At 33.7% G+C, this 22030-nt stretch overlaps 1 protein-coding gene across 1 annotated transcript; it reads left to right on the top strand.

The window, feature by feature from the left end:
* The first annotated feature begins 1619 nt into the window (after positions 1–1619).
* On the top strand, positions 1620–19254 carry LOC145684060 (uncharacterized). Its single transcript, XM_081755901.1, has 2 exons — positions 1620–2660; positions 14712–19254. Exon 2 carries the CDS (start codon positions 14734–14736, stop codon positions 16810–16812), a length of 2079 nt encoding a protein of 692 aa, XP_081612027.1. The 5' UTR covers positions 1620–2660; positions 14712–14733; the 3' UTR covers positions 16813–19254.
* Positions 19255–22030: the final 2776 nt, after the last annotated feature.

A 22030-nucleotide genomic window follows, 5' to 3' on the forward strand; every position in this document is an offset into this window, starting at 1 on the left:
CCTGCATATCTTTATTTGAAAATGATGATGATCATGAATGTGCTTTGGTGTTCATTATTATTAAGACAAGAACCCTATTAAATGTAAATAAGGTTGCAACTACTTATATAAAATCCACAAGTACTTATTCCATATCAAGCACCTATATCTATATCTATATCTATATCTATATATCTATATCTATATCTATATCTATATCTATATCTATATCTATATCTATATCTATATCTATTTCTATTTCTATATCTATATCTCTATATCTATATCTCTATCTCTATCTCTATATCTATATCTATATCTATATCTATATATCTATATCTATATATCTATATCTATATCTATATCTATATCTATATCTATATCTATATCTATATCTATATCTCTATATCTATCTATCTATCTATCTATCTATCTCTATATCTATATCTATATCTATCTATCTATCTATCTATCTATCTCTATCTCTATATCTATCTATCTATCTATCTATATATATATATATATATATCGCGCCAAAGTGGACTTTGTGGTGGACAAACATCGTGTGCTTGGGTTTTGTCGGGATTGTCCCGTTTCCTCCCACTTTCTTAATTCCACTATTTCATTAATATCGTACCATCACTGCTTCCTTTAGCTTAGCCGACACAATCGTAAGATGTAAAACTGAAAGATTCCGTATGTACTATAGACAGTTGTTAACCTTTATCTTTCGGACAGTGCAATATTTAACCAGTTTTACCTCCAACTCACATGAAACATATTACCATTAACAGCCCTAGGTCTGAAACTACCATCAGTGGCGTATTTACGATTTTGTTTCGGGGCGGGCTTTGCTAACTTTCGGGGAGGGGGGGGATTTGCCTGAAAATGTGAAAATTCTGTAAGATATTTCATATACTTTACTATAGTAAGTAAGATTTCGGGGAGGGGGCTTAAGCCCGGAAGCTCCCCCTAGATACGCCACTGCTACCATATACACTTTTCCCCACAGGTCCACATAAACGTTTTCTTTTTTGGTTCATATTTTGATATGAGAAATCACCTCTTACAATTTGTCGGTATAGTTCATTAACATCGTGTATAATCCCTTGCTTCGATAATGTTCAGCTACTGTTAACAATTATTAGAACTTTTTAGAAAGCAGGAGCATATGATGAAAAGAGAAACTGAAAAAAAAAGTCGCATGTATGGTGTATGTGTGTGCTTTTAGCGAATAACGGATTAGTAACAGTATCCAGCCTATTTACTTTTTTCAAGTAATGTAAACAGGAAGACAAATTCCAAGAGTGATGAGAAAACCTCTTAAGGAAGTTTAGACTTTTTCTTTTTTTCTTTTTTCTTTCTTTCTTTTTTTTTTTTTTTTTTTACAACCGCGCGATAAACATTTTATTGTTTGACAATAAACATTATTGTATTTATACATCACTGATAAGAAAAGAATGAAAAAATTAAGATCTAAAGCATACGTCGTAAACTTTTTTTTAAAGTTATTTGTTTTAAGCTGTTCTTATCTTTCTCAAAAAGGAGATGATTGTTCTAAATTGGGCAGTTATCTAGAGCTTCTATGTAACATGTTTGTTTTGCGTCTTCTTTGCGCTTAGACTGTGTATACACAGTTCATGTAAAATTGGAGTAGGATGGTTTCAATTAGAAGACATAATAAGGGGCTTCGTTGTTATATGTGTGTGTTTCTTTTTAAATTTTATTTTTAACGTTCATTCCTTCATTTTCTGACCTTGATTCACTGACGTAATGTGATGTAACAGCCTTAAGAGAATATTGCTTTCTTCCTCTTGAGCTACGAAACATCGGGGTGAAGAGGGATAAGAACCGAGGAAATAATTCAGTAGTTTTATCACCGTCTGCAACATTTGAGATCCATCTTAAAACACGGAACGAAGAGGTCTTTGACACAATACTTTTACTTCTAGTTCTTCTCAGTGAAATTAACATTCTATATTTTCTAATAATGGTGTTTTAAGTTTTATTTTGGCCGGCCAATGAAGGTGGAGCATCAGAAATAGCAAGTGTGAGGTGTTTGATGATACTATACGAAAGAATTTCAATATTTCAATAATTTAAGTTATTTTGGACCAAAGGTTACTCAAATTTTAAGTTTAGAACTAGTGCAGACAATTCTAAGTTGCAATCCTATGAATATACATGTAATGTGTGACAGTGTTATAATGCCATTAATTTAATGAGGACTCAATCACAAAACAATTGAAGTTCAATTGTGACTTTGGATATTTGCTTACTGCTATATTGAAGGTAATGAACTATCTCTTGTCGTAGTTTGTGCTAAGGCAAAAATACCACTGAGCAGTTAATTTGCATCTTAACAGTGATTTCTTCTTAAGTGAAAGAAGTGAACATCAGATCTATAATGTTCTGAAATTGTGGGTGGTTTCAAGAAATCTTGAATTCCGAAGAACTGGTGTTTTATTTAAACAAGTGTGGTGATTTTGGATACGTACTGTTTAGTTATGCTACTGTGGTAACTTCTTACTTTGAAGTGATTGAATACGTACAGTTTGGCTATGAATACTATCATTAATCCTTGCGTGGATCTAACTGGATATTTGAAACAGAAATGGGAGTAAATAGTATTACTGCAGAGAAACAAGTTACTAGTGATACATTATTATATTTTTCGTAAGGTACAAATTCTCTCTCCCTCTTTATAGTCAATAAGTTTGAGTTGAGTTGAGTTGATTTTGAGTTTAACGTCCCTTTCAGCAGCGAGGCTATATGAGACGTGGACCTACTGATTAACGTGGAATCCGAACCACATGAGCTACCGCCGGGAATCGAACCCGAGTCTCCCACACCAAAGGCGCGTACGAGTCAATAAGTTTACGGCATAAATCTATTATACGCCAAAGAAAGAGTAATATGTATAAATTCCTAAAGTAATGACGTAATGCTAAAACAAAACTTAACCTATCCCTAACAGAAAGTATGTAACGCTACCAGCTGCAACCTAACTCTCTACCCTGAACTTGTACTACTCTGCTCTGCATGGCCTCGCATAGCGTAGTCGCTAACACTTTAGCCTTTGGTGCGAGCAGTCCCGGGTTCAATTCCCAGTGGGGACACTCAGCCGAAAAAATGTAAAAGCTTTTTCAGGTAAGCCGTTTTGAGTGGTTTTCCTGAGTTTCCCTCATTCACATAAAAAAATGTCGAGATGGTACCAAATATAATAGTTACAGGCCACTCCCTTCTTTCCTTTCCAATTACCTGGATAGCGTGATCGCCGACGGATGTTATCCCTCATATGTGACAGGCTATCATAGCTATAGGTACCTAAAATTAAGAAATCTAATTCCTAATTCTAAAGTTCATTGTTTATAAGTTCCTCCTATTACGCTATTCTAGTCCTCCCTCGCCATCTTTGCTCTAAACTACTCTAAAATATTTTTAAAAAACTGTGGTTATATAGACGTTTATGTTCTTAACTCTATTCTAGATTTTGAGCCGTTAATAAAGTGAACTATACAGTCCTTAAGGCTTGGTAATAAAATGGCGTAAATTACTTGCGCTATCTTTGTTTTCTAGCCCATTGAACTACATAGGAAAGGATTGTTCTCGTTTGTTTGAAGTGAACATATTGTTAGTGGTTTCATTTTACGAAATTCTTCTTCAAGTCTAGTTGCCTCGTAGATGTCCCTTGTTTTTTTTAAACAAACAATTTTCCTTGATTTAAATTTTATTTATAAATATTAAAAAATAAATAGAAAAATAAATCAAATTAAATTGTCAAAATTTCAGTTCATTTCGAAACAAAAAATGAAGAAAGTAGTTCTCCGTATAAATTAACGGGCTGAAAAAGAAAATAAGACATCACAGGTATTCAGCATCTTAACAAGTTAAACTCAAATCCTTTAAACATCAATATGCTGTTTTCGGTAGATCTAGTTTATATACTCGCATAACGTATTAACTACTATTAATATACGTAATTTCTAGTCCTAACAAGGCATTCTGCATATCGTATTCAGCTATTATTTCTATGAGATGCCAAAATTGAAGTTGTAAGTTAGTATATAGTACGTATCTGATGGACTAGCATACTACCGCTTTTACTCACTTCGACTAGCAAGTTATCCTTCTAACTCACTTAGACTAGCATGTTATCCTTCTAACTCACTTAGACTAGCATGTTATCCTTCTAACTCACTTAGACTAGCATGTTATTCTTCTAACTCACTTAGACTAGCATGTTATCCTTCTAACTCACTTAGACTAGCATGTTATTCTTCTAACTCACTTAGACTAGCATGTTATTCTTCTAACTCACTTAGACTAGCAAGTTATCCTTCTAACTCACTTAGACTAGCAAGTTAACCTTCTAACTCACTTAGACTAGCATGTTATTCTTCTAACTCACTTAGACCAGCATGTTATTCTTCTAACTGACGTAGACTAGCATGTTATTCTTCTAACTGACGTAGACTCGTATTCTATTCTCTTATCACTTGGACTAACATATTATCCTTTTAAAACACTTAGATTACCATACTACTATTTTAATTCACTTGGTCTACCATGTTATCCTTTTAATTCACTTAGACTAGTATATTATTCTTATAACTCAGACTAGCATGCTATTCTTCTGTTACTTAGACTACTATGCTATCCTTTTAGTCCTCTTAGACTAACATATTACCCATTTAATTCACTTGAACTAGCATGTTATCCTAATTCACTTGGACTAGCATGCTATTGTTTTAACTCACTTGGACTAGCATGTTAATCTTCTAACTCACTTGGACTAGCATATTATTCTTCTAATTCACCTGGACTAGCATGTTATTCTTCTAATTCACTTGGACTACCTTGTTATTCTTTTAACTCATTTGGAATAGCGTGTTCTTATTTTAACTCACTTGAACTAGCATTTTATCTTTTTATCTCACTTGAACTAACATGCTATTCTTCTAACTCATTAGACTAGTATGATATCTTTCTAACTTGCTTGGACGAGCATAATATCGTTCTAACTCACTTGGACTAGTATGTTGTCCATCTAACTCTATCATGACAATCTTTTTATATTTACAAATCGCGAAATAAAGATTTTACGAGGAACTAAATCTTCCGTCAGTTAACTTCGTGACCTAATGTTTACCTAATGAGTAAAATTTTCGAATGAGCCATAAGCTTTTTAGACGTGATCATCCCTTTTCACCATACGTTTGCTGTATCTGATGTTTCCTTTCTATGGAAGTATGTGTAGTGACAAAGTAGACGGAACATCGGTAAGTATTATACACGAACAGTTTTTTTTAAAAAATCATTACTCACTTGTTAATTTTTTAAAAATTTAATTATTTATTCAGATATATAATTCCATAGACAGTATTCCATAAATAGATAGACCGTTGCCAATTTCTGCCATGTACCGAAGTGAAGCAGTATAATTTGAAGCATACAGATTATTTATACTGATATGCACTCCTGTGTTACGTAAAAACTTCGAATTTGTCTTTCATTCTGTGTTAACGCGTAGAGAACAGTATACACGAAGTAAGCATATTAATACGTGATTTTTCATTATCTTCATTTAAAGTGTAAGCCACTACTCGGAAAATTTTGTCAGTCGAGACAAATGTGATGAGAGTAGGGTACTTTGATTCAAAAGTGATTCTAAAGACATCACTGCTAAAGTACACTCATGTCCAAAATGATTGTCCCATATCTATAACCGTCTTCTTGTAACAATATAATTTGCTAATGATTTTGCAGGGTGCTTTTAATACTGAAACTATGTGTATAATCGGGAAATATATATTTGTGGTAAATTGCATAGGAAAAGAATTATAAATAGGAAAATTAGAATGAGTAAAACAAAAGGTCGCTAAATGGACAAGAAAGTTTTATTTTAGTTTTATTGTTCTTTTTACTGCTCTTTTGAAATGAAATTTGCCACATATATGTCTTTGCCAACTATACACATACTAACACTATAAGAAATACCGGGCGAATTCATTATCAAACTGTATTCCTACAACAACATATTTATAGACATGCGACAATAATTTTGGACATGAGTGTACATTTATATTCGTGTTTTCTTTGAAACAACATTGAATGGAAATAGAACATTAAACCAAATATTGTACGTACGTAAATGCAAAATTTCCTTATAATTCAGTACTGCACATGTCCAATCTTTACTTTGGTGAGACCGTAGGTACAATACAGGGTGGCCCAAAAGTATATATTCAGTACCGTACTGCATTTTATATAATTTCTTATTGTTATCCATCAGGTAGACTTAGTTTCTTTATTATTTGTTCTTAAATCTGTTTTTACTTACATCTGAAGCTCGGAAGAGTCGAAGCAAATAAACTCATAAACTAGAATGTTATACTTGATCAACGTATTGTATATACCTTCTTTTGGGCCACCCTGTATATGATGAAAAAAATATAATCATGTCTTAACGATTTTGCAAACGGTTAATCTTGTCCATGAGACGAGAAATCCCTTTTCTTTTATAGGAAACGAGAGGAGAGGAACCTTTATAAATACGGGACGAAACAAGAAACATCCACAATTCTCGTCTCAGTTTCGAGACGAAAATTGAGACGAGACGAGCTATTTCTCGAGTCTCATGGACCACACTAGTTCATCCAAGACTTAGATCTCGAACATTGTTTAATGTTACATGAGTCATAGCATAAAAAACTATAAATTGATAAACGCGGTAGTTGAACGGTAGACTGTTTACCTCTGGTGCATGGGGTCTTAGGTTCACTCCCGCTCGCGCCAAGTGAACTTTGTGGTGGACAAATACTGTGTACGTAGGTTTTCTCGGAGTTCTCCCGTTTGCCCCACTTTCTTTATTCCACAATTTCCACCAGTTATCATCATCACCGTCTCCTTTAGCCTAGCTATCATAAACGTGGTACGTATTCATTTCATTTCTTTATAAATTGATAAAGTGCTAGTATCAACATCATGAAGAGCATTCATGATGTTTAAATATATAAAAATCATTACGCAATATGCTCCAATAACAAATATAGTTTAACAAATGTAGTTATATCACGCCCTTTGTGGAACTCTCTCGATACGGAAGGGTTCTGATAAGTTCTAGATTAAATTCAAAAAAAAAATAAATAAATAAATAAATAAATAAATTAGACCATAAATTTTGTGCATAAATTTTCAAAAAGAGACAAGACGAGAAAAGCTTTCTGAGAATCGAAATAAAGAGAGGGGAAAAAAGTTCTTCGAGAATCAACACGAGACAATATTTCTTCAAAAGAAAAGAAAAATATAGTCTCTTGGCAACACTACAGACAGTGACGGCACTGGTCACAAGATTACTTGAGTAACGACTTTGTCAGGGTCACTTGGATAACTATTTTTGTCTGTGTCACTTGTATAACTACTTTTATCCGGGTCACTTGAGTAACGACTTTTGTTCGGGTTACTTGGATCACGATTTTTGTCCGGGTACGTTGAGTAACGGACTTTGTCCAGGTCACCCGGGTCTGCATCTCCTTCTTAGATCTGGTCTGACCCTGGCGGCCTAGTGATATGGAAGTACCTTAAGTATTTCTAATAAAACTCCAACTTACCAAAGCAGTATATATATTTTAAGATTAAATATTTGTGTTATAGTTTTCGGCTAAATAACATAGCCCTCTTCAGACACACTGTAACACAAATAGGTTTATATAATCTGAAAATAAATATACTGCGTTGGTCAGTTGGAGTTTTCTTAGCAATCTTGAATTTTTCTAAGCTGCAATGAATAATTTACAATATCTTAAATACTGTGGTTTTAACTCTAGAGCATTACAACACAATTTTATAGTGGATTAATGAATTTCACTACTCAAACTCGAATATTCGAGTTTGATTTCTAATATGTTACCATTATTTCCTAATGAAAGTATCATATTTTCTATATTTTCAGATATTTCATAATTTAAATTTATTCACCTTTCTATAGTTAAAAAAAAAAAAAAACGTAGTTTTGAACACAAGCTGTACGTAAGACTTAACAAAACACTATTTGGGCTTATATCTCACATGAAGAAATTTCGAAATTACACTTTCATGCAATGAAAGCAAAAAAAGAGCATGTGAGTCCCTGTTGATTTCAGGGAAGAACTCTGTCGTGGTTATACTATATGATTAGCGTTCGTACTTTTGGCGTGGGAGCTCATGACGTTTTGATCCCACATTAAGCTTTAGGTTCATGTCTTATATCGGCTCGGTGCTAAATAGGATGCTAACTACAAATCAGACAACCAACCAATCGATTTCAGGTAAGGGTGCATACGTATTGAATAATTATTTATCAATATCTGTTTTAGGCTCTTTAGGTGTACGACATATCGAAGATCGAGAGGTGTAACATTATGAAACAATAATGAAATACTGTATTCATAAACGAATGTAACTTCGGAGAATTATTTCTTCAAATAATTTGAACTGTGATGTCGTTACAAGTTTCTGAATTTAAGGGTCTTCACTACAGCGAAATTAAACTACCGCTAATTTTCGAGTTTTTCTGTAATATCTTCAAAACAAATAAATATATTCGAAAAGTAGAAACGTAGTGAACTAGACAATACGATTTTGCATGTGATACCGTTATCACAACTCATATATCTGCTTTCGATTTGCAACTGTAGATATAATTAGCATTTTTTTTTTTTTTTTTGCGGGTTCTGTAAATAGCGGCATACAAAAAGCAGATGCGTGAATTGCGGTAAAGGTATCACATGCAAAATCGTATTTTTTAGTTCACTACGTTTCTGCTTTTCGAATATTTTTTATTTGTTTTGAAGATATTACAGAAAAACTCTAAAATTAGCGGTAGTTTAATTTCGCTGTAACGAAGACCCTAAGTACCGGGTTTGATAGGAGCGTTTTTTTTTAGGCGTAAAGAATGTTCATATAAATTGCAAGACAATTGAGCCACTTTCAGTTTTCAATTAAATTATTCTTCAATGAATTAGATATTTGATTGTAATATCTGTTAATTAAATAGTTCGCTGATTCTTTCCATTGGACAATATTGCTAAATACATTTGAAGATTACACAGAGAAATAATTACCCCCTCTTTCCGTGCTGACCAACAATTTTGACCATTCCTTCTTTGCATACTATATTATCCTATGGTAATAGCTCTGTCACGTGACTCATTTTTATAAATTCAATTTATGCATCTGTAAATGTGTTTAAGGAACTACACAACAGCATCAATAGCTCATTTTTGGTATATACTCTTCATTTGAAATGGAAAACGAAAATTGCAATGTTTAGTTTGAGTTTTGTTCAATACAAAATTTAAATAATCGCGGCAGTATAATAATAATAAAATGTGACGCCTTTGCAGTTTATAAATAATTTACATTTCATATTATGTCAGTATCCCCCATAATCGTCTTTAATATCTTTCAATGGGGAGCCTCCAGTTCGAAACCACTAACCTATTTGATCGGTTTTCTTTTAAATCAGAAATTAGGCGTTTTATTTATAAGCAGCGAAGCGTCAGCACCCGTTCGGAAAGTTAAAAATCGCGGCTTAAGAACCGAACTCATGACTACTACGCAAACACATGTATCCTGCTTCTTGCGAGTTTCGCATTGTGTTTATAACGCAAGCATAGCGAAGCTTCTACCATTAGGCTCGACTGATATTTGTGTCTCTGTCCGACTGTTCCACGATAACTCTCGTCAAAGTTATCCGACGTTACTGGAACTTGATGTCGCCTAACGGTTTATCAGCCATTGATGTCTCCATGATAAGACGTTCCGCCATTTTTAGGCAAGATGATAATTCTCATATTACCTAATGCCATATCAAATTATAAAACAAAATCATAACAAAATGGTCAAATCATAAAAATACAATCATACTTATTCCTTGTACAGCGGTGGACACTTCTAAATGGTACAGACATATGGAGATTTACGGCTAAGGTGTACCATTTAGAAGTGTCCACCGCTGTACAAGGTTAGCATAAATTATTTATTCGTTTTGAAAAGGCTACATTTTCAAACGTATTACGCGTACACACATGAACGATGTATGAAAACAATCAAAAAATCACCAAGAAGTTTGTATTTTGTGGTAGCATGAGTCCATTATCTTTCCGATCGGGTGTGGTAATGAGGCAGTATGCGGTTAGTACCTGTCGAAAATGGAGGGAAAGCAAGAAAAAGGACGTCGAGTATCATGTGGACGTATGTCGTGTCACCAAAGGGGCACATATTGATGAACATTTGTAGAAGGTGTATAAATTGGTGAGTTTGTGGTTCTTTTGATATGTATCTTTCATGTATGTACTGTAATACTTTTGAAAATATTGTCTTTTCAAAATGAACGAATCATATATGCTAGCCCTGTATTTTCGTTCTTAGTGTTGAAATGATGTCACCACTTGAGGAACAAATAAACATGCAAATAATAAGTAAAAACTATAAAGTTTGGATGTAACTTATTTATACAACAAATAAAAATATATTTACAACCTATTAAACGACACATTTTAATATAGCACATAACATAATTGAAATACATAACATATTTCAAATCACAGTTGCAGAAACTAATCGGCGGGTGGAGTTCCATGCCAATACGGACTAACAAGGAAAGTTTGAGAGAAAGCACTCGCCTGTAGGAAACCTTAGCATGCCATTTGAAAGACCAATTCATGCTGACTTCAACAAGCTAATAAAATTCCTGTACTATTGAGAACTGTTCAAGAGATTCAACTTGGAAGTTTGTATATAAAAAAAATGAGTATATGAGCATTTAAACGCGTTAAGGGCAACATTATTAGCAACGAATATTGACACACAAATTGAAATCTATTGGAGTTAACAGAAAAAAGCTTTGTTTCTAAAATAACCAACAGGTTTGCTAGTTAAACTTAGTCATTGTACTGTTCACAACAATGATAGATTAGAGATGAAACTTGATCATTGTTGCTCTTATGTTCTATGAAGAAATGTTGCAAGCACAAGACTTCCTTGCACCATGAACATTTTATATGTGCAATTGCGCTGCATCTGTCTAGGGAACAGTTCAAACAGTTCGTATAACCTAAAATTTGTTTGGTAACCTGCCTTGTGGAACTCAAACTGAAACAATGTAATGTATCGCGGCGATCGGAACTAATTCATTAGTATGAACACGAACTTTATTTGATTGTTTCGTTGGTATATGTCCGGATAAAGAAGTTTCATGCTATGTACAAATCTCCTGCCATAATCTTTGATTAGCCGGAATCCAAACATATGAAATGGTTGTACAAATCGTGTTAAGTTCTTTGATATAAAATATTCTGAACCATTACGTCTTTGCCATTTGTCATCCACCTTGCAATGGACAATTTGTTTGTGAACGGTCGCTTGTGATGAAGCAGTAGCAAGTTCAAACTATCAGGCTGCATAATAAAGGTAGGTCACTAGAAGATGCAATCCTGCATTTAATGCTGAATCTTTCAAAAAGTTCTCAACAGTAGGTCTACAGGAATTTTATCAGCTTGTTGTAATCAGCATGAATTGGTCTTTCAAATGGCATGCTTAATTTCTCTTCAGGCGAGTGCTTTCTCCCTAAATTCCCTTGTAAGTAAATCTTGGATGAAATTGATATAGAGTGACATTTATCTTGCAACCCGAAAGTTTTATCGTGCCAGAATGAACGAAATATGTAGGTTCTTTAGTATGACATTCGTGGAGTAAATTGTCGTGATAAGTGTATTCTTGCATGATAAATTTTTCAGTTCTCAACACAAATGCCATTCTTTCTCAATTACGACCAAAATGTAGTTAGTCCGTTTTGGCACGAGACCACCCACTTTTACAATTGAACATATTAATAAAAGTTTTTAGCTTTATAATACAAATGTGCACTTTTAAACACTTGTTTGCTCTGGTCGATATCAGTAAAGGAGTAAATTCCCCCAAATTTCTAAGTTTTCTTACTTAAATAAAACGATAAGAAAATTCCCGATAACGAAAATTGTTGTATTTTGATATAACATCACTTAGTTTTTATCTGGGACATTCTTTAATCCTCACTGTTTTGGGTTAAAGTCTATCAGGAATAAAAGGATAAATTTACCTCCATCCTCACGATTTAAAGATAGCTAACGAGATAAATTTCATTTAAAAAAATATTTTGAAGCAATATGGTGCATTTTCCTATGTATTTTTCCAAAGGTTCTCACTGCATGAAGTTAAAATAAGTGAAGTATTCAGGGTTAGATACAAACACTGTATATTCTCCAGGATATCTTTCGTAAATAAAATATTTGATTCTTTTTTAATATGGCATACATTTTTCTGAGGCTTACTAATCATACCCGCTACTTCGGTTTAAAAGCAGCTGAAAGCAAGGGAGTAAAGTTAACACCCTTTTCCCCGCGTGGTCTAGGAAACATAGGAAAGGTGACTTGATACCTTTCATTTAAAATTATTCGATTGTGATAGAATTTTGGTGGGTACCTTTTATGAGGATTTCCAACCATCCCAGCTGCTTGTTGTTAAAATCAGTCAAACATGAAGGAATGACTACAGGGTTGATCAGTAATAATAATAATAATAAAAAGGAAAACAAACTGTCTTAAACGGTTTGTTTTACAATCAGCCTCTGGCCACAATCGACGTGTTGCAAATTTCCAACTTTTAACTTCTGAATGAAATATAGTAGAGACGATAGTAAACAAGATACACTATTTGAGGCCCTAGAATTCACTAGAATTCGATGTTTCAACCGACTCAAATGTTTCATGGACCATACGTACAGAAACTTCTTTTTGACGTCTTCTGTCTGTGCGTCAATCGACTTTCTGTTCGTCCATTGGTATGTATACATTCCTACATGGCATATTTTAAGACTTCATGAGTTATTGCAGTGTTCTGCATTTTTTTACTCGCGGCACAGCAGAAGTTATCTATAATTTAGCACAACACACCAAAAAGTAATTTCCCTCAAACCTGTGCGCTTTTCTACGTTGAATATACATTGTAATTATGTACATTATAATTATCCAACATATTATTATTATTATTATTATTATTATTATTAGACTATTATTATTATTATTATTATTATTATTATTATTATTATTATTATTATTATTATTATTATTATTATTATTATTATTATTATTATATACAAAGCGAATGATAACTTCTAAACTAGGGCTATTATCATCATCTCTTTACAAGATGGAATTAACAATATCTCAACTATTCTCTTTGATTTTTTGGTCTGTACAATAAGCTTGACTAATTTATGACTAGCTTCTTGTACTTTTTCCGAAACACGTACTGTACCATTCATGAACTCTTTTTTTTTGTTGTTTAATCTTGTTAGATCAACCAACGAAAGTACCGTACAGAGAATGAAATCCGGTACAAGTATATGAAACAGAATAATTGAAATAAAATAATATTCAATACAACAGTAATAAGCTCGACAATTAATTTGTTACAATATTCGCGTCATATCTTTCTGATCACATCGCGTCACATCTTTCCCATCTTGCTGGTCTGTCACGAATACACTAAGTTAAAACTTCCGCCATGCGGGTACTGATTTATTAATAAGTTGGTAGCGTGAAAGTTTACTGAAATGCCCTTCATTTACTATTTCTGGTATTACACGTTTTACCTTTATTAACTGAGGATTTAAGAACTGAGCCAAACATAAAATGTGTAACTTTTTTTAGTTACAAATGCTCATACATACTTATGCTCAGAATCCAAAAACGCAATTTAAACATAAATATCAATTTAAAGGAATGGAAAAACGGTATATATGCTCCGTCATACTGTCCATGAAATTTCAGAACAATGATGATTTCAAATTAAATTAATGTGATGCCCAGAAAGGAGCAGCGGGTATTTTTTCAACAATGGCATTCTCTATAACCATTGGCGCCTTCTAGGACATCTATCTTATAGATCGGATAAAGTTAATGACAAACCAGGTAATATTTCAGTTTCTGATCGCATTAAACCAAGAGGGTAAAATTTATTCACAATGGCATACCATGGATCCTCTAATAATTCCCTAAATGTTATACTTTGGTACTAACTATTCGTAAATATCTAAACGTGGACATTTTCTGACTTGAAATTCCGGGAGCCCAAGGTCTAAAGTTCCGCACAGAAGACTGTATGGCAATAGTGAACTTAGGATCGCCAAAAAATGTATACATGTTTTAATGCCGATAGACTTTTAAGATCTGAAGACCAATAGGCCTATATTTTGGTAAATATGAGCATAGAAGTTAAAAAAATTAACTATTCGAGTAGTAAGGTAGTGCATCGTCTATTGCAATGTATTGAAATTTATAACTTCATCGTTAATGTTGTCTACGTTCCTTGATCTTGTTTTATGTTGCACCACAAGAAGCATTTTTATAGGAATTTTTTGTTTTGAAGTCATTTTCTTATACATATCAGTACACAAGTTTTTCAGCTAAGGGTATTTCACACAAAAATTCAGTTTGGGTTGGCCATCCATGAAATAAGAATTAAGGCTGTCTTATTTCGAAAAGATACCGTGAAAATGATGTCTCATATTGCAAGAGTACCTGATTCTATTGGAAGAGCTCTATTTCGTTACAAATATCGTCTCGTATTATTTTATGGGAAACTATAAAGAAAGATTCTTTTTATAATTAAACTTATGTAATATATTAATTTTGATATCTTTATTTCAGGTTAAAATAGGGCATCCTGAAGATGACTTCAATTTGGCTGTTTTTAGTGATAACAAGCGCATCTTTCGGCATTTGCGCAGCTATCAGGTGTCCAAATATATGTTTCTGCCAGTTTGGAACCAGTACTAATGTGACTGACTGTACACAGTTGAGTTTGCATCATGTACCTACGGGAATAGACAAGCATACAAGCAATTTGCTTCTCTCCTCAAACAATATCTCAGACCTAAATGGGAATGTGTTGAAAAACTACAGAAGGCTTCAATACATTGATATTTCTAATAATCCGCTGCATGAAGTGAGTGAAAATATTTTTCAACATGTTCCAACTCTTCAAGGACTTACAATGGGGAACTGTAGCCTTCGAAATCTCCCAGCAAGGATATTTTCGAAGTTAAAACTCTTGAAACATCTTCAAGTACCTGATAACCCGCTCGTAAATGTTGACAACCGGATATTTGCAAATTTACGTACACTTCAGTGGCTAGATATGTCAAATTGTAGTCTACTCTTACTACCACAAGATTTATTCTCAAATCTTGTATCTTTAAAGAACCTAATTTTGTCTTATAACCAGATTAGTGAATTTGAATCCGGACTTTTTAACCACTTACAAAATTTAACCCTTTTGAACTTGAAAGAAAATAAGCTCACACGATTATCCAATCAAACATTTACGGGCTTGGTATCACTGCAAACGCTTATTCTTTCTCATAATCCGCTAACAGAATTATTGAACAATACATTTGATTCCTTGACTAGTCTTAACACATTGCACTTAAGAGACTGTAATTTATCTCACATATCAAGTGGCATGTTTTCACGATTACGAAGATTGAATGAACTTGATTTATCACACAATCCTTTGAAAATAATACCAGTAAAATTATTTCGTACGCTTACTAAGCTTCTAAGAATCGACATATCTAATTGCTCCTTGGAACACATATCGGACAGTACCTTTTCGGAAACACAGTCCTTGAAACATATTAAACTCTCCCATAATCCGTTACGTTTGGTAGGCGCTAGTATCTTTGGTTACTTGACTAATTTGAACGATATCATTTTGACACATTGCAATCTTTTGTATCTTCCGAATAACACTTTTACCAATATGAGAACGCTAGTTACACTACATCTGTCGTACAACTCTCTTACAACGGTACATACAGGAACATTTAAATCACTTGTAAATTTGAAATTACTAAATTTGGATCACTGCAATTTGACACATTTACCACTTGAAATTTTTGTCGGTCTCAGCAAATTGGAACGACTTGATTTATCGTACAACCCATTAACCACGCTCGACATGAAATTATTTGCTCCTCTTGTAGCACTAAGAGTACTCAATATAGTTTTTTCTCAGATTAGTGAAATTTCCAGCAATCCAGAACAGAACCTCAGTAATTTGGAAATATTACATTTATCACACAATCCTTTAAAAGATATAATACCTGGGCTATTTGCTTCAATGTCAAATCTTCAAGTGTTAATGTTACAATCTTGTTCCCTTAGCAGTTTCGAACAAAAAATTTGGACGCCATTGACTAGTTTAACTAACTTATATTTAGACGGAAATAACTTCACCGTATTCGATCTAACATTTCTTAATGTCCTGCCTAGTATAGAACATCTTAGCTTAAGGGACTGTAACATTACAAATGTATCTGAAGTTGCAACAAATGCAACCTTATTGTCTAAAATGGATTTATCCAAAAATGAACTTACCACATTAGACGTAACATTCCTGGAACACTTGGAAAATCTTAAAGTTTTGGATTTGTCAGAAAATTATTGGGTATGTGATTGTGATCTTCAAGAATTTGCTAACGTAGCATTGGAAAGATCGATAGAGCTTGGGGTGTCATCTTACTGTGCTGAACCCTTTAGTGTTATTGGAAGACCTCTCAGGGATAATGATAGCTTTGTCTGTGGCGAAGTACTAAAAGAACCTATTAATATGGTATTGATGGCAATTTTTATTGCTTTAGTTCTTATAGCTGCTGCTTTGCTGATACTATTAGTAGTAACAATTAAAAGCAAGTGTGACTGTGAAAGAAAAGGAAAGGTATGTAAGTGTAAAAAATACGAAACATGAATTGTTTTCAAGTAATATTGAAATATGATAATCGATTGTGTGCAGATTTAGAATGGCTCAGCATAAAAATGAAAATCTATTACTTTACAAGGAAAGAGTTACGTGTAAGAAGCAAATGGAAAACATAAATAGCGTAAGTATGGCCGCCGTTTTATCCTCCATAAGTAAAGCACTGCACACACTTACATTCCGATACCTAATATGTACTTGTCTAAGGTATTTTACGTTAAAAAAATGAAATGTAGAATGAATTTACTTAATGCGTTAATAGATTAACTATGCCCTCTGTCCAAACTGATATTATATTTGATGTCGTAATATGTATGATGACGGTATATTCTCAATCTACACTACTGATTGTTAATTATCATGCATAGTTTTAAAAACGTTTTCAATGAAATTTGTAATTTATTTTGCAAGCATTGAATGGTGGAGGTAAAGAAAATTTTAATCCTAGATGGGTCTGGAAACTCTACACACTGGCGGCCCCAAAAAGCAATTTTCAGAGACTTTAAGAATTGGAAGATTTCTTTACCTGATATTGTTCATATTTTGTTTAACAAAGCGTTTCTTGAGTGCTATTAAAAGTAATATTTGATATCTGTAAAACAGTATTACAGACACATAAAACATGGCACATTAAGATATTATTGAATTTTTACAATATTACAAAGATACTGGAATTTTCAGGCATCATGGCTATCCTTTAATATTCTGCAGTAGCCACATCTATTTCTAAGGTTCGGATAGAAGAATGGGGTACTTACATCTGTATACAAAAAAGCTAATTCTTTTTTAGAAATTACACATATTTCACAACATTACATCGTTTAAATATATGAGGGAAACCGAAACGATGGAACAAAATTATCATCGGAACTATAGATCAGGATAAATTCTAAGAGCTGAAGAGAATGTAAATTCCTTAATATAGTGCCATGGTATGATTGTGCCTGGGAAAAGTCAGCCTCTTTTACAATGTGTTTCGTATTATTTTCATAAGTAACTAGTTGAATCTGCGCTCTCTACACAGCGCATCAATCACATATGAGCATGAATCTCGTTGTCATTCCCTACAACATCTGTACATGTCCCTTTACAGACATAAATGAAGGACGTCTTGATTTTAAAAAATCGGCAAGGGGTATCATAAACGGGAGAGTTTTTCGATTATTTTTTCAATATCTCGCACCGTTTCCAAGATTTGAGCCTATCCCGGTTGGAGTTTCTAATTCATGTATGATTAGTGTTTTCTTTCTTCTTGCATGTAGTATGTAATAAACAAATACATTACAAACACAATTAATTATAATGCCAGTGATATATGGTGTTCATTGGGCAAAACACTCCAAACAATAAAGATTCATCTTACACTGCCTGGAGAAATGGTTTTCCTTATTTTCTCATTATCATTTGGCCATGAAACAAATGCCAGAGAGATATACTAACCCCGCATACAAATGTATGGTATTGGAATGTATAACTTATAGGATATGATGCTTTTTAAAATTTCAATACTTCCAGTGTACCTCTAAAGAATGCAATAAAAAAATAATAGTCATTTTTTTAAATATTAAATTAGAACTGAACGATCTACACAAAATTTGCAGTCGATTAATGAAAATGGCATGTCTGTAGAGTTTGTGGTTTTCGAGATATCATTGTCAAGAAAAATTGGCCACAAACATAAAAAGTTTTCTTAACCACGAATAGCATTTTAATATATAGGTAGGAATTGTGCTTAAATTTAACTTAAACTTCAGATGATTGGGAGTTTGACTGTACAAAAGTATTGTTCATAAGACGTAAATTCAGTACAATCTAAGTGATTATCCATTAATATGACAGTAACATAGTAAAAATTTAGTCTTTCTACTACAGTATAAAGTAATACATAGCTCATAAGTACCGGTAATAGTGGTGGAGACATGAAGTGATATAGATTTATAAGAAGTAGCGGCTCTTGAAAACAGTGACGTCGGAAAAATTTTAAACTTTTATCGCTAACTAGCTCAGGGAAGGAAACTTAGCCAAAGTGCCAACCCTTCTGCATAGCTTTCTGAGAACTATATAAAGATTTCTTCCCTCAGCTTGCACAAATTGATATTTTACCGACGTTTTTTTTAAGTGCCGCCACTGCTTGTAAGGTTTAGAATTTATGAAAATTAATCTAAACCTATGAAGGAAATTATAAGAGTCCTCTTATTGTCAGTTGGTAAGGTATTTGTGAATAAAAAATATAGAAAAGATTTATGCGTATAATGATAGATAGTTACCATGCTTGATCCCCTTTAAATTGAAAACCGGCTGCCATGTACTCGAATAGAACCCGACGAAATGACTGACTGTAGGAATGTGTGTCAGTACTGTCTGTCTTCTACGACTGTGTAACTGAAGAACAAATCACGTTTGTATTCCATGAGTGTATGAATAAAAATAGTAAAAAAAAAAAAAAAAAAAAGTACCTGTGTTTTTCTTACTTTTTTTTGAGAAGGTCAGAATGCCAACTTGCGTACAGGACAATCCACTTTAAACTAAATTCACAGAAATTAGGAATGAAGAAAGTTATTTTGTGTAATCTCAAACTCAGCACAGATGTTATCACAATGAAGAAAAAATGTCACAAATGTCACATGCAGATTATGTATGTCAATGGGTTACTTAAATAATAAAGGTAAAACACTTCTCTGAGATATGCTGTGACTTTTAAGGAATCCTCAGAAAATATAATTACCATTTATTATTATAAATAATCTCGTACAAGACTGTGATGTAAATAACGTCATGCATAGTTTACATCAGAGAGTTATTTGAGCAATAATCCCTGAGACATGCTGTGAATTTTTGGAATGCCCAACAATGTGAAATCCTAAAGCTTTTCTATTTCAAGTGTGCTCTCGGAAAATATGTGAAACATACTTCGTCCCCACTTCCGCCACTCTCTTACGGAGGAAACCTTCCCTTTGCTTTGGGAAAATAAGAGAATGAGCTCGGTTGTGTTGCCAATTTGTCATTCAGTCGTTTGGTCTTGACGAGTGAATCAGTGCACGGCGAAGCCCGTGAAGTAATTCAATGTGGCAACACTGTCCGCATGCAACCTATTCAAATATCTTGGCCACAACAAATTGTCCCTCCTCTTTCAAGGGAGATACGGGAAAACATACCGGAAAACACATATCGACAGCAGCGCAGGCAGGAGCACAGTTGAAATAGAAAGACTCTACCTGTTATCCCAAGTAATCACAATCAACAATGATTATCCACTTAAGACTTTAGTCTAAGACAGAACTCCGTGAGGGCCAGTGTGTCTGAGCAGAAGAGCGCTTACCTCTCGTGCGAGGGGTTCCTGATTCCAAATCAGGCCTAGTATATTTGTGATGAACAGAATCGTCTCCTATCATGTTCTGATTTCAATAACTCTTCTAGACTCATTCACATTCAACAAATTTCCGCCACATTTGGCCTAAAGAACATAATAATGGGACATTAAATTGGAATCTTCATTAAAAAAAAACCTTTAAAAAGAAGAAAATCCTTTGATTGAATATATTTGTTAGTTATAAAGGATATTGTTTTCTTGAAGAAAGTACAGGGTTATTATAAATGATTAGAGCGATTTCACAGCTCTGTAACAACTGTATTACTGTATATATCGCAACAATTTTCTCACACATATAGAAAAACTCAAAAAGTTTTTGCTAACAATTACAAATGTTCGATATGTGCATCCTTAGTGATTCGACAGACATCAAGCCGAAAATCAAGTTCTTCCCACACTCGACGCAGCATGTCCCTATCAATGAGTTCAAAAGCATTGTTGATATGGGCTCGCAGTTCTGGCAGGTTTGATGGTAGAGGAGGTGTGAACACTGAATCTTTCACATAACCCCCCCCCCCAAAAAAAAACCAAGGTCTACGCATGGGGTTAGGTCAGGAGAGCGTGGAGGCCATGACATGAAATGCTTTCTCGGCGCCTGTCACCATCTTGCCTTACTGCTCACTACTGCACTCTCGTGAGAGAAATCTGAAATACACGTGCAACAAACAAAACTTTTTGAGTTTTTCTACGTTACTGTTTAGTTTTGTTACAATATCTCAATTACTATAGCTACAGTGAATTTATGAAATCGCTTCAATCATTTATAATAACCCTGTATATTATTGACAGAGTTAAACCAATTACATTATTACATTATTACATTATTTTTTTCGTCTTTGCTTTCTATCAATCTTTCACTTATGAAACCAGAATTCCTGATTCACCTGTATCTAAGATAGTGTTAGGTTGATATTAGGCGAAGCAAAAATACCTCAAACAGAAACGAATAGTCCTAGATAGTCGAGCTCAAAGAAAATTTAAATAGAAACACACACACGCTTCTCTTTCCAAAGCTGCTTTCAGGTAGCATATTTTGTGACATAAGGGAGCAAGAATTTTTCAGGAAAAGAAAATTACATCCCTGTTTGTTAGTGTCTAAAATTATATATGTCAGTTTCTGGAAATGAAGTAGTATTTCAAATCCTTTTTTCTTCTTTGTACATGATAGTACATACGAGATACACATCTTTCAATATTCTGTCCAAACCAACAACAGTACCATCTCTAGCCTTTAATTACCATTTACTATGTATCTCAACTGGCAGTCTACCAAATGGCATTCTTACAAGTGTACGCATTTCTAAGGTTTCATAGTTTCGTTATGCCGTGTTCTGCTGTGTTTGATCTGATGAGTTAAAGGATCTGCATTAAGTTATGTTTCAAGCTGAAGAAAACTGCAGCTGAAACCCATCGAGGCTTTTGGTGAGGAAACTTTGAGCCAAACAAGTAGATTTTAAGTAGTATAAACGATTCAAAGAAAATCGAGAACTTATGAAGGAGGACAAACGTTCGGATTGACTGTTATTATGTACAAACTATGCAAACGATCGCAAAAGTGCATGAGGTGATCCTCGAGAAAGGAATGCAAAGAGTCTGTGATATTTCCAATAGAGTTAGATTATTATAAGAAACATTGTAATGAATGAACTGAATACGGTACAAATTGTAGCGAAGTTTATTCCTCACTTCCAACCAGAAAGCAACACGACCACTGTCTGCCACGCACCCTACTCGCCTGACTTAGTTTCTTTCGGTTTCTAACCTTTCTAAAATGAAATTTCAGTTGAAATGGCAATGCTTTAACTCCATCCAAGAGATTTGACCGGAGTTCTTGATCAC

This window comes from Thermobia domestica, chromosome 4 (assembly GCF_964235325.1).
Source record: "Thermobia domestica chromosome 4, izTheDome1.hap1.1, whole genome shotgun sequence".
Classification (NCBI taxonomy): domain Eukaryota; kingdom Metazoa; phylum Arthropoda; class Insecta; order Zygentoma; family Lepismatidae; genus Thermobia; species Thermobia domestica.

Coding starts and splice junctions, on each gene's coding strand:
- LOC145684060 (XM_081755901.1), top strand. CDS start 14,734: ATGACTTCAATTTGGCTGTTTTTAGTGATAACAAGCGCATCTTTCGGC.